Source organism: Pyrus communis, chromosome 13, assembly GCF_963583255.1.
Source record: "Pyrus communis chromosome 13, drPyrComm1.1, whole genome shotgun sequence".
Lineage (NCBI taxonomy): Eukaryota > Viridiplantae > Streptophyta > Magnoliopsida > Rosales > Rosaceae > Pyrus > Pyrus communis.
In genome coordinates, this window is record NC_084815.1 from 17,228,526 (window position 1) to 17,241,613 (window position 13,088).

The window sequence follows — 13,088 nt, forward strand, 5'->3', positions numbered from 1 at the left end:
ATATTTTCACTAACTGTAAAACTCTGAATATAATATCAACGATCCAAACAGTTCATCTTCCTGCATCTTCTAATAGATCATGTTTTCAAAAAAGAAAATCTGAAAAATACAAAATTTGATGAGAACAATGAAGCGTAAATGTAAACAACAATTAACGGTTAAATTTTGATCTATGATTTATATGATTATAATGGTGAATTTCAAAGTTAAGCTTTTCATGAAAGTTGTAAAACTTATCATTACAAGCGTTTATATATTTTTTTCTATATTTTTTACACTTCTACATTAATTAAAAAACTATTAAAGACTTTACTTAAATAATAACCGTAAGATAAATGAAAGTAAATCTGTACCGTTGGATTCTATTTCATTTGTATTATTAGAACTTTTTTTGGATGAAAAAACCTCTTCTCTATTCCAATATTTTCCAATTTTACCATTTGATCAATTTAGGTAAGCGAAAATATACTTAAAAGAAAAATGTGTTTTTATATTTTGGATGTGACAATATAGTATGTATATACTTATTTAGTATTATGTTTTTCATTTGATTATTTATTGGTTTAAAATATATTTTCCTTAACGGGTAACGGGTTGGGTCATATTACTTGTTAATATTATCAGGTCGAGTCATTTTACTCGTTTATTTTAATGGGTGTTACACGACATAACCCGTTAAGATATTGGGTATGATATGAACATTGAAAACACGACACGAATGTCAGGTCTATTTGACAATATGAAAGGCCTTAATTGTCGTTTTCAAAGAGAATAAGTTTTGTCATTAAATTTTTTATTATATTGTGGGTGGAAAGTTAGGACAATTGAGTTCAGTAGCACTAAAAAATCATTTGAACAAGGATTTTAAGTGATTTATTGAAATTCAATCAGAATTTTAAAATAGTTTATTAAAATCTTTAAAAATCTGGGTGTATTTAATTAGGATTTTAAAGAAGTTTATAACATTTCAAGTGTTTTCAATTAGAATTTAATTTTAAAGAAGGGAATTGTTATTAGCAATTCAAAAATTTCATTCTACACTTCTCACAAATGTATTTTTTTTTTTCTAATTATAGAAAGTTTGAAGTACCAAATGAGATTTTTGGACTGCTAATAACAATTCCTTTAAAGAATTTGAAAACATTGAGGAATTAGAGGAAATTGGAGAGAATTTGTAGTGTATTTTAAGTATCCACAAATCTCACCTTTCCTGACACACCCCGACCGAGATCAGGGCATGCTGGCCGTCACGTGGAAGTGACGTAACCATGTGCACAGTGCGGAAGCTAATAAATAAAAATAAAAGTACGAATAAATAAAAACCAGCTATACACGAAGTAAGAACATACATGTGCAAGCGTAAGTGTGAAAAACAAAGTTCAGAGCACGGAAAACCTAATGCAGTCCGGGAGAAACAACACTACATAACCACACCCAAAGGTGGTCCTACACTGGTGATAATCTGTCAGATATGCTGGGAAAATCCTCTGGGGAGCCACCAAAAGTGCTAGCCAACTAGAACCTGGAAGGGCGCAAAACAAAAAGCGTGAGTGGGCAAAAACAAAGCTTTTAAAAAACCATTTCATAAACAAAGTTCTAACCCCTCGCCGTAAAACCTGTATACTTCCCAGAAATAGAATATACATACATATATATATATATATATATATAAATCATGCTCAGAAATATGCCATATCAAATGCCTCTAAATAAAATGTAAGTACTCAGGTAATGCCAAACAGTGCCATGTAATCTGTCAGCCGGAGTCACCTAACGTGACCTGTACAGCTGAATCTAGAGCTCAAATCTCCAACTCACTAATTATACCTGCACACGAGTCGGAACCACCTAAAGTGGTTTGTACAACATGACTGGGTGTAATATAAGTACGCTCAAGTGCTACGATCACGTGAAGACTGGGCGAATAATCGCGGGTCACCTACGAGTCGGAACCACCTAAAGTGGTCTGTACGACAGGACTGTGCACCTAACTTAGATCCAAGATGAGCGTGTTGTGCGAGAGGTGAACATCACGTGAAGGACTGTGCCCTACTCTGGGCGGGAGCACTAACACCGAGGGTGTAGGTTATGAGCTCTCTATGCATCTAAAATCACTATTGAACATAAATATAAACCATAACTTACCTGACACTTACCTGTGCATCCACAGCACCAACACACACACACACACACATATATATATATATATATGCAACTAATAATGCATAAACAAACCATACGAAGCAACTATAAATACGTTAATTTTAAAGCACATAACCAACCATACGAAATAACTTCTCATACAAAGCTCAAATGGGGTGTATGAATATACCAACGTGATCTACTCAACCTCAGGAGCATCCCCATATTTTTAAAATAATTTTCCGATGCCGCACGCGCCTCCACGCGCCGCCCACGTGTAGGCACGTGCCTGGCACACTGACGGCGTCAGTTAACGTCGTCAGGAATATTCCGTTAACTCTAACGGATTCCGTTAACACCGTTAGGAATATTCCGTCGTCGCCGGCGTTGGAAAACTGAGAAATTTTCAAAACTTCGTATTTTCTTCGTTTTTCAACCAAATTTCACAAAATTGGTACCAAAATGAAGCTTACAACAAGAGGAACAAATCCATACCACTTTTAAGCACTAAAACCAATGGAATGGCGCCGGGAAAACACCACCAACTCCGGCCAAACCTGCAACTCACGATCCCAACGTCCAAAACCTTCAAACGAACCACCCTGATGCTCCTAAGGACCTCACCAAGCTTCCTACAAGCTTAAAATTCCCAAAAACACAAGAATTAACGTGTGCATGAACAGTGACCAAATCGGGGGATTCGAAGTTCGATGTGAAAACGAAGGTATACTTACCTGAAATGGGTATGGTTGAACTCCTAAGGACCTCACGAGCACAACTGTGTAACTTGTTTCCTCGATCTGTGAAAGTTTCAAGGGTTTGTGGTGTTGTCTGTACAAAAAGATAGGAAAGGGAGAGAGAGAAGGAGAGCTCGGGATAGATAGGGAGAATAGGAGAGAGGGATGAGGATGATGATGGATGTGTTGTGACATCCCACATCGCTCAGGGGAGTGATCCTTATATGTATATTCTCATCCCTACCTAGCACGAGGCCTTTTGGGAGCTCACTGGCTTCGGGTTCCGTAGGAACTTCGAAGTTAAGCGAGAAGAGGGCTAGAGCAATCCCATGATGGGTGACCCACTGGGAAGTTGCTCGTGAGTTCCCAAAAACAAAACCGTGAGGGAATGGTAAGCCCAAAAAGGACAATATCGTGCTACGGTGGTGGAGCGGGCCCGGGAAGTGATCCGCCCCGGGCCGGGATGTGACATATGTGGCTGGGATGCAACCAACCAAGAACCCAAAACAACCACACAAACAACAATTATCCATTAGGGGCAAAACCGTCATTTCACCCCTACGGTACGAAAAGTCAGGGACGGGCTGTCACATCTCCCCATGAGATTTTTAAGGAATTAAATCAAAATTTTACATGGAATCTCTATAAATCAATTAAACTCCATAAAAAGGGTAATGCAAGGGAGACTAAATTTGTAGACAAAGTTTTAAAAATTAAAGGACATGGAAGTTAATGATTAGTTTGTTTCTTAAACATTGATAAACATGTTTATTTCTATTGGTAACATATTTTTTAATTTGCAAATTTAGTCTCCCTAGCATTACTCCCATAAAAATCCATGAATTCATAAATGCATTAGAATCTCTTAAATTCCCAATTGAATACATCCCTTTAAGTGTTCGTCCCCAAGATTTAAAAAAAAAGAATAAAGAATAAAGAACATTTAATATTTTTCTTTGGGTAATATTAGGGAGACTCAATTTGTAGACAAAATATTGCAAACTAAATGACATGTAAGTTGATGATTGTTATTACTTAAACGTTGATAAACGTGTTTATTTCTATTGGTGACACATTATTTAGTTTGCAAAATTTGTCTACGAATTTAGTCTCTCTAGCATTACTCATTGGGTAATTGGCTTTAGGGTAATACTAAGGATACTAAATTTGTAGACAATTTGCAAACTAAATGATTTGTCACCAATAAGAATGAACACGTTTATCAATGCTCTTGGTAAGTTCCAATACACCTATCTTAGGATAACGAGGTTTCAAATTCCCTTTTCTGCGTCAACAGCTGATTCACGACATGAAAACCGGTCAATAATTTGTTAAAAAGAGAGGTATGCATCAGGGTAACCTAAAAGAAATGAAGCCCGCCCTACAAAGACAGATAAGGATGTGAAAATAGCTCTGTCGGCCCTAGGGGACGGTAAGACATCCAGAAAACAAACAAAATTCTAGGATTCCCCCTTAAGGCAAATACTTTAATGTATATCTCTTATGGTTGATCTATATCATACTCTATTCTCGTAAGAGGATACACACTAGCTAACAGCCCACCTGGTGCTACTTCATATCCACATTGGGAACATAGATACTTGTAATCATATACATATAAAACGACAACAAAGCATATCCATCATTTGAGTCTCCAACAATTATTCCAATAATTACATATCCAATTTGACCTATGGATGAATACGTAAGGATACGTTTCATACTTGTTTGAGTAATAGCAATGAGATTCCCTAGTATCATGCTAAGAATATCTAGGATTTCCAAAAGAAGATGCCATTCGTTTGATGAGAAATACAAAGGAATATCAAAAACCACTTTTGTACTCAAGGAAGAATTATTGAGCGCACTAAAATCTAGTTGATGGGTTCAATATTCATGAAAAGCTGGGTTTGAAATGATCCATGTTATGGAACTAATACAACCTAATAAAAGGAGAGGGGTTAAGGGCCTCCAATGCCTATAAATGTAAGCTTATTTCGGTCTTTCTTTGGCAAAGGGAACTTAGAAGTCGGCAAGAAAGAGTTTTGAGTAGCCATGGATATTGCTAGCATACTTGCGATAAATAACTTTCATGTCATTTAGTTTATAATATTTTATTTTCAAATTTAGCTTCCTTAGCATTACCTTGGCTTTAATGGCTCTCTCATAAACACGCCAATCTCTACTATCTTTGGATTAAACATTCAATCTCTACTGACAATCTATACCCAAAATACCCAACTTTTATCTTTCTATCAATAACTCCTCCTTTACTATCCCTCTTTACTAAACCTAGCAATTTCTTACACAACTTGTTAATACGACACGTAAACAACATGAAAATAACGAGTTTCGGATCAACACGATAACTAATTGGGTCATTATTGATCACACGATAAGAACCCGTTGATAATGGGTCCTTAACAGGTTTATACGCTGGTGACACATGGGTAGCCTGTTTTGACACGTTAAGAAAAAAGATATTTTGATGATTTTAGTTCTTTTTTCTGGGTTGTAGGAAGGGGGAAGAAGATGAAGATAGGGGAGAAGAGAGAGAAGGGGGGGAAAGAGACGAACTGAGGTTTTTTTTCCTTTATTATTTTAATAGTTTTTAATAATATTTTATTAATTTTTTTTAATAGAAAGTGGGCCTCGGATTAAGCCACGCCAGCATTTAACTGAGAAATTCACGCCAAACTAACGGAATGTATAACATTGGACCAAATTATAAAGATGAGGTATGATAATGTCGTGAGACCCATAGTTGAGGTAATTTTTTGTCATTTACCCAAATATGTATTATTGTATTATTTTCATTTTACTTCTTGTATTACTGTATTAAAAAAAAAGTTTTATTTATTTATTTATTGTTGTAATATACGGTAGGAAAAGAGTGATTAAAAAATCATAAAAACCATTATATTAAAAATATTAAGTAATTTAAAAATATTAAACACATTTAAAAAGTTACAATAATTAATTTATAAGTGTGAAAAAAGTGAAAAAATATGCCAAAGTTCGTGATCACGTGAATAATATTTTTAAGAAAGTTCAAAATAAATAAAATTTATAATTATTAATATACAAGTTTGAAAATGTGAAAGCATATATAAACGCTTGTGATTGCATCCTCTACTCTTAGACGATGGTTACATGGTCATTTAGATTTTTAAAACCCTCCAAATCTCATGAATAGTGGTTTTTTTATTTGAGTGCAAAATTAATAAAATTAACAATAACTATTGTAGGATTGTGAAAATTGTGAAAAAAAAAAAAAATACAATCACTCGTAGTGACAAGCTTTACAATTTTCGTGAAGGAATCAACTTCGAAATCTGACAATATAATCCATAAACCTTAGATTAAAATTTAGTCGTCCATTGTCGTTTACACTTTATTCTACTCATCGAATTTTATTTTTTAGATTTTCATTGTTTATTGATTTGAAATGTATTTTTTTTAACGGGTAACGAGTAGGGTCATATTATTTGATAATATTAACGGGGTTGATTTCAGGACTGGTCATATTTCCCGTTTACTTTAATGAGTGTTACATGGTACGACCTGTTAAGATATGGGGTATCTAACGAAAACAACACGAGCACAGAAACTACGACACTCTTTACCCATCGTTTTAGAATGAGAATCCTCGCCTGATCCTCCAATCATATTCATTTATCGTACATCATGTGAGCAGTTTTTGTCAAGTATTGTTTATATTAAATTTTAAATAAAAAATTTACAATAATTTATAACTATACAATGTACGATAAACAAATGTAATTAGAAATTTCCTTAAATTCTCACAAAAAAATCCAACAAAGATCCTCTCTTATCGTTTTTATCTCTCCACAACAAATAAGACCTCATTTTTCAGTGCCCCGTCCTCAGGCGTGCACAACGAAGATAAACGCCAGCCTCACCCCTCTCGAATCACCATCCGACACTGCCGCCGCCTACACCATAGACTACAAGGACAACGATGACGATAACCCATATGCCCAATTCTGGAAATTCGAGCCGAATATGGAAATTTTGTGGGCAGTTTTGGCGTGCTCGACGACGCTATATTTCGAAAAAAGCTCCGCGGGGAGGTTGGTGTTGCCGATGTTGGAGTAAGATTGAGGGAAAGAGTTCTTGTGGTGGCAGGAGGAGAACCAGATGCGAGACGCAGCAGAACCTTCTGTTTTATTTTTTGTTGCATCTCTTCGCCAAATTTCAGCTCTGGCATTTAACCTTCAATGATATTCTAGTTTCAAATAGTGGAAAGTTGGCACTAATAGTGATTTTCTAAGTCAGGAGTATTTTGGTGAAAGAGAGCCAATAGAGAATAAATTTGAAGCGATGCTATTTTTAATTGATAGGTTAGTAAGGCGTCCTACAGTGATTTCGGTGAATGTGATATCTATATATAGGAATTAGGCATTTTGAGTTTGATTTCTATAAACTACTGCTATTTTAGTACGAGTTTAATATATTAGTACCGGTCACTCAGTACTACGGTCTAGTGGAATTCTCTTTAACTTATAAATAAGAGGTCTTAGAATTTAATCCATATTATTACTAGTCGATTATGAGGCTAAACTTAATTTCTTCATTTAATGTATATAATAGTATCTGTTCATATATATATATATATATATATATATATATATATAAGGAAATGTTATTAACACTTCAAAAATTTCATTCTATACTCCTCACAAATGTATTTTTCTTTCTTAATATAAAAAGTTTGAAATGTATAATAAAATTTTTGAAATACTAAAAACAATTCCCTATATATATTGGTATCATAATTTAATATATTAAACTCATAAATTTAATAAATTAATATCACAGTCAAATACTTCGGCCGGCCTACTATAAAAGGGTTATTTTTACCAATCTATTTTCATCACAGGGCTAAATATAGCAAATTTTCCATTTTCTTTTAATATTTGACCCGGTACTCACGGTTCGAGTTGATTCTCCAGAGCTCAGCCCGTTACGACTCGCGAGTCACCAACTCCCAACCAACCTCTCTTTCTCTCTTTCTCTCTTTCCACGCTTCATCTCTGCAAAACTTCAATCTCTTCGGAATATTCTAGGGTTTTTCAAACCTGAACCCGGCGAGCCAAACCGGCGCAGTTTCGCCCCCACCCGCAGACGGAGTACACCCTTTTCGTGGACCTCGCACCACCAGATTTCTAGGGTTTTTCATGTTCTGCAGAGCTTTCATGTCTTATGAATGGAGATTATTTCCCTCACTCTCTCGTCTCCTCAAACCTTCTTTGTAGCCCTAATTTTCACTTTTCTCTCCTTTTTCCTTGCCCTCCTCGCCGTCCGATTACTCCCCGACAAACCCAAATCGGGCGGCGCTGCCTCTGCCACCTTGTCGTCGAGTGGAAGCGGGAAGGTCTGCACTTGCTGTGCTCGTCACCGGGAAGAGGTCGTTTTGGGCTCCGATTCGGGGGCCGTGAGCGTGCCGCACTTGAACGGGGGGACGGGTACGGACGTGACGGAGAAGCCGACGACGACGGCGGCCGTACTGGAGCGGCAGACGGGCGCGTCGATGATGGAGCAGCTGGTTCCGGAGATTACGACGCATGCCCTTAGCTATCTGGACTACCCGAGCCTATGTAGGCTTTCGATGACCAATTCGCTCATGCGGAAGGCCGCCAATGATGATAATGCTTGGAAGGCACTTTACCATAAGGTATGTGCTTACTGAATTTGAATTGCATTTGAAGTATTTGGATTTGGGTGTTTGTTGGATTTTGATTTGAAGGCAAGGTGGTTGCCAATTTAAGGGATTAGTGTGTTTGGTTGCCGAGAAAATGTGCGAAAATTGGGACCTTTTATGCATCTCTATCAATCGAAAATCCATTGTGTTTATAGTATTGGAACAATGGAATTGGGTTCCTGCAAGTTACTTATGATACATTTTCTAACTTGGGAATGTGGTTTGATATGTGGGATGAGATTAGGCTGTTGTATGGTCACTTTTGGTACATTATGGGTGCCTGAGAGATTACAGGATTAACCCATTTTATTTTCTTTTGGTGTCTGTTTCGGTTAATGGATATCCTTGGATTTAGTCTCCATATTATGGATGCATGATTCTTTAAATGATGAAATTCCTTCAATTTAAACTTCCTAATGCTCAACCCTTTTGGTTTATGGATAACATGGGATTTAGCCCGAGAGATTGCTCGTTGAGACACCTGTTTAGTTTAATTTAGAAGCAGCAATTTTGTCCGTCTTTGAAACCCTAATCCATGTCGGTTTTTTACTTTTGGCATCCGATACCAAAACCATTTTGTAAGAATATCTTGTTACGAGTTTTCAAATTTTCTTTCAGGACTTCACATTGGAACAGGATAGTGTGACACCAGTTAATGGATGGAAAGCTTACTACGCTGCTACAAGAGTGATTGTGAATGTCAATACCGAATTCTTTAACCATATCCGAGGAAGGTCACTTCCAGAAATGAGTCGTTTATGGTTGAATGCAGATTATGTGAAGTGTGTTCATGCCTCTGGAGAACTCTTTTCAGGGTAAGATGCCTCGTTTGTGTGCAACGCTGTACAACAACTGCATTTCTTTTATGACTGTTTTCTTCTGTTAAGTTCGTCCAAGTGATTGGGAAATTATGTTTTTTCTTTCGTGTTAAGTTCGTCCAAGGAAGGAAACTTTGGTTTGTCGTTTTAAATACCATACCGTCTCTTTGGTTTGTCGTTTGCACCTTATTAATATGACACCAGAGCTAAGTCGTTTTTGCTTCCTATTTAGGTATAATGCTGTTATACAGAGTTGGCAACTAGCATTTAATTGGGAGCAAGGGGTTAACTTTCAGATTCGAGATGTGTGTGCCCGGGTTCTGACAGATATGGCTTGGGTTACCATGAAAACCTTTGTTGAAATCGACACTGGGCTATTCAGTGTGACTAACGTCTATGAGTTCCATAACGGGCGATGGTACATGGTGCATCATCATAGCTCTGTGATGGATGGGGAGGGAGAACAGCAGATTGTGCAGGGGTAACAAAGAAAAGAAGATACGGTGATACCGATTATATAACATAATACTAGTTTTAAGAAAATAGTGGCATCGATTGCAGTAGAAAGTCGATTTAACTTTCGCTATATTTTCCCCGGAAAGATGCTTTCAATTTTTCCAACCTCAGTTTTGGTTGTTTTCTGGTCAAGAGGTTACCATTTCCTTTCCTTTTCTGTTCCTGTTATTGTTATTGTCATAATTGTTCATAATTTGTTTTTGCGAAATTAATTAGTTGGATATGAAAATGAGTTTGAATGATATTTAAAGCTTGAATGAACAAAGGTGCTCAGTTCTAGTCTCTTGAAAAAAAAGTAAGATTTCAGCAAGTGGCCTTTTACCACAGCGGTGGAGAGGAGTATTGTTTTTGCACCACGGCGTGGGTTCAAACCCCGTCGGTTTTCTAATCTAACATCTAATTTAACGAATCTATCGCTTGACAAAAAAGAAAAAAGTAAGATTTTAATTTGTTTGAGTGAGAGAGACATTGAGATGCATATACATTAGGATTTCTCAAGATTTTCCCGTATCCTAGTATTTTTCTGTTCTTTCTCAATGAAAGATGGTCCATAAGCTGATGTTTTCTTAACAAAAATGGGTTAGTGAAAGGATGAGAGAATTTAGAATTAGAAAAAGTAAGGAAAATGAATCGGATCAACTAGTCACCCTAGCTGATCCGATTGTTAATTGTTAGTATTTGCTTATGGATTTAAAATGAAACTTAAGAGGTGCAATGATTCTTACACGTGTTTAAACGCATGGAACTAAAAAAATTAAGCAATTCTAATGCCTATTCCTTGTAATGGTCTATGAATGTTGAAAACATGACTGGATATGTGTTGAGTGTCAAGACCTGATTAGTAACGAGTTTTATAGCTTAAAACGAGGATGATAAATTAAAGCTCGATCGAAACATTATTTTTTATGTGTGCTTGTGTTGAGTTACCATGTTGTATTGTTGTGCGTGATTTTGTTAGGTCTAGGTGAATTTAACCATGGTTCTGAAAGTGAGTAAATAGAAGCCAAAAGGGGTTGTCAGAGTAAATGAATAAATATAATAAGGTGAAGTAAAGAAGCATCTGAGGTTCCATGGTCTAGCGGTTAGGACATTAGACTCTGAATCTAGTAACCCGAGTTCAAATCTCGGTGGAACCTCCCTTCTTTTTTTTTTCCCCACTCTCTCTAATATCATATATTTTTGGCCCGAAAACAAAAAATGAAAGAGTGGGAAGGAAATTATCCAGCCCTCTCACTCCTCCCATTCTACTGGGAAAACAATGGGAACATCCCTTCTCTCACTCCCATCCCACTCTCTCACTTCCCTCACACCACCACCACGAAGACATGGCTGCAATTCCATCCCTCCACAGCAACAACTCTCATCCAAACCTCCTCCCCATATTTAAATCATCCATCCTTCTGTGTTCACCTTCCTCAGTTGCAGAAGATGATGATTCCCTATAGCTGCCCAACCACGACCCCCCACTCAACAGCTGCCCCTCAGGTACTCCAAATCTTTCACCTCATTTTATCACAAACCCACCAATTTTAGCTTTCATTCCTTCCTAAATTATGTATCTTTTTGCTGATTGTATACTTTTTTTAGGAGCCAAATTAAGGGTCAGGTTGAAAGTCATTAAGGTTTTTAGTTTTTAGTACGAAATGGTTATCAAACGTCCCTTACGTTTTTCTATGAAAATGTTGTGAACTTTGGTATGCACGTGTTATGAAACATATCATAGATTTCACAAATAAATGTGTGCAAAAAGAAGTTTCTTTCGATTCTGAACTTGTGATCTGGTTTGCGCTAAAGTGTAACCTCCACGAAACATGGTATGAAATAAGAAAAACAAAGTTTAGCAGTAAGGAAAGATGAGGACTAGAGAGAGCTTTCTGTGAATTACAAAACGTGTGTAATATTTGGTGAAAGTAGTTGGCTACAAATAACTTACCGGTCTCCTATGTAATCCGCTGATCGTTGCTTATCAATGTGTAATTCTTCTTCCAGATAACAACTCCGATGTTTTTACTGTTATGTCGATTGCCTGACATGTTCTGCCGGATTTATTGGCTGTGTCATATTCTTGGTTAGATTCTTGTGCTTATTTTGCATCATTTCGAGTCATATGTGCAGCTAGAAAAGGCAAGGTCTGTGGACAATGAAGAGATAACTGCATCTTGGATGACAACCAATGGAACCGATTGGTACCCAAGTCAAGTATAAATTGTCTACCGAGTGAGTAAATTCGCGTATTATACTCGTATCTACTTCTCAGTTTTGGTACTATGAACAACGAGTTGAAATGTTTCCCAGGCCCAAATTATCTATTCCCTGAAACCAACACTGGCCAATGCTTATACCTAACACTTTGTGGGAAAAAAGTGCATGATTTCCATACAAAAATGATGTAAACTCGTGACGGGAATCGTGATAGTATAAATTGTTAAATTTTGTACAGGCAGTACGTGATGTGTGAAATCTTGTAATGTAACTGTGTGGTGACGAAGACGAGATAGGTTAATATTTCAACTCCTTCCAATGTAACTATAAGAACCTTTGAAATCTATTCATCTGTGAAAAAGGAGTGTAAACACGAAAAGTTCCTGAAACAAGAAACAAGAAACCGTGTACAAAATATATTTTGTATTAATGATTTTGGGGTTACAATCTCTTTGTAATTTGATCCTCTGATTCTATCTTCGTAGGGTGTAGGTTTGTGGATAAGTTGTTGATCCAAAGGGCCGTCGGGGCTTGGTCTAAGGATGAACAGTTGATGAACGGATCTTCAAGGGGCGTTGGGCTTGATCTTGAAGAATGGGTGTATGGGTTTGTTGAGGTTGTTGATCCAAAGGGCCGTTGGGGCTTGATCTTAGGATGAACGGATGATGAACACTTTCTTCAAGGGGCCGTCGGGGCTTGATCTTGAGTCAGTTGAAGTTCTTCAAGGGTCGTTGGGGCTTGGCCTTGAAGGAGGATTTTACGAAGAACGAAGAGTGTTTTCTTGATCCTTCGGGATTTGCTTGAGAGCTTTAGAGTTTCGAGGCTTCAAGGTTTTGGTGTGATGTAAATTCCCTTCTTTCTTTCTTTCTTCCTTTCTTTCTCCTCTTGAAATGAATGCCTTGACTTCCTATTTATAGAATTCCAAAACTTGATTTTTGGATTTAAATA

The 13,088-nt window shown here is 36.9% G+C and overlaps 1 protein-coding gene and 1 non-coding gene across 2 annotated transcripts; both read left to right on the plus strand.

Moving 5' to 3' along the window:
- The first annotated feature begins 7,884 nt into the window (after positions 1 to 7,884).
- Positions 7,885 to 10,203, plus strand: LOC137713519 (F-box protein SKIP8-like). Its single transcript, XM_068452825.1, has 3 exons — positions 7,885 to 8,577; positions 9,223 to 9,419; positions 9,655 to 10,203. Exons 1-3 carry the CDS (start codon positions 8,110 to 8,112, stop codon positions 9,905 to 9,907), a joined length of 918 nt encoding a protein of 305 aa, XP_068308926.1. The 5' UTR covers positions 7,885 to 8,109; the 3' UTR covers positions 9,908 to 10,203.
- Positions 10,204 to 11,002: 799 nt separating this feature from the next.
- Positions 11,003 to 11,074, plus strand: TRNAQ-CUG (transfer RNA glutamine (anticodon CUG)). The gene has a single exon. It is a non-coding gene; the product is annotated as a tRNA-Gln (tRNA).
- Positions 11,075 to 13,088: the final 2,014 nt, after the last annotated feature.

Excerpts from the sequence above, each read along its gene's own strand:
- LOC137713519 (XM_068452825.1), top strand. The coding sequence starts at position 8,110 with ATGGAGATTATTTCCCTCACTCTCTCGTCTCCTCAAACCTTCTTTGTA. Across the intron at positions 8,578-9,222 it reads GGAAGGCACTTTACCATAAG|GACTTCACATTGGAACAGGA; the intron begins GTATGTGCTTAC and ends ATTTTCTTTCAG. Across the intron at positions 9,420-9,654 it reads TCTGGAGAACTCTTTTCAGG|GTATAATGCTGTTATACAGA; the intron begins GTAAGATGCCTC and ends CTTCCTATTTAG.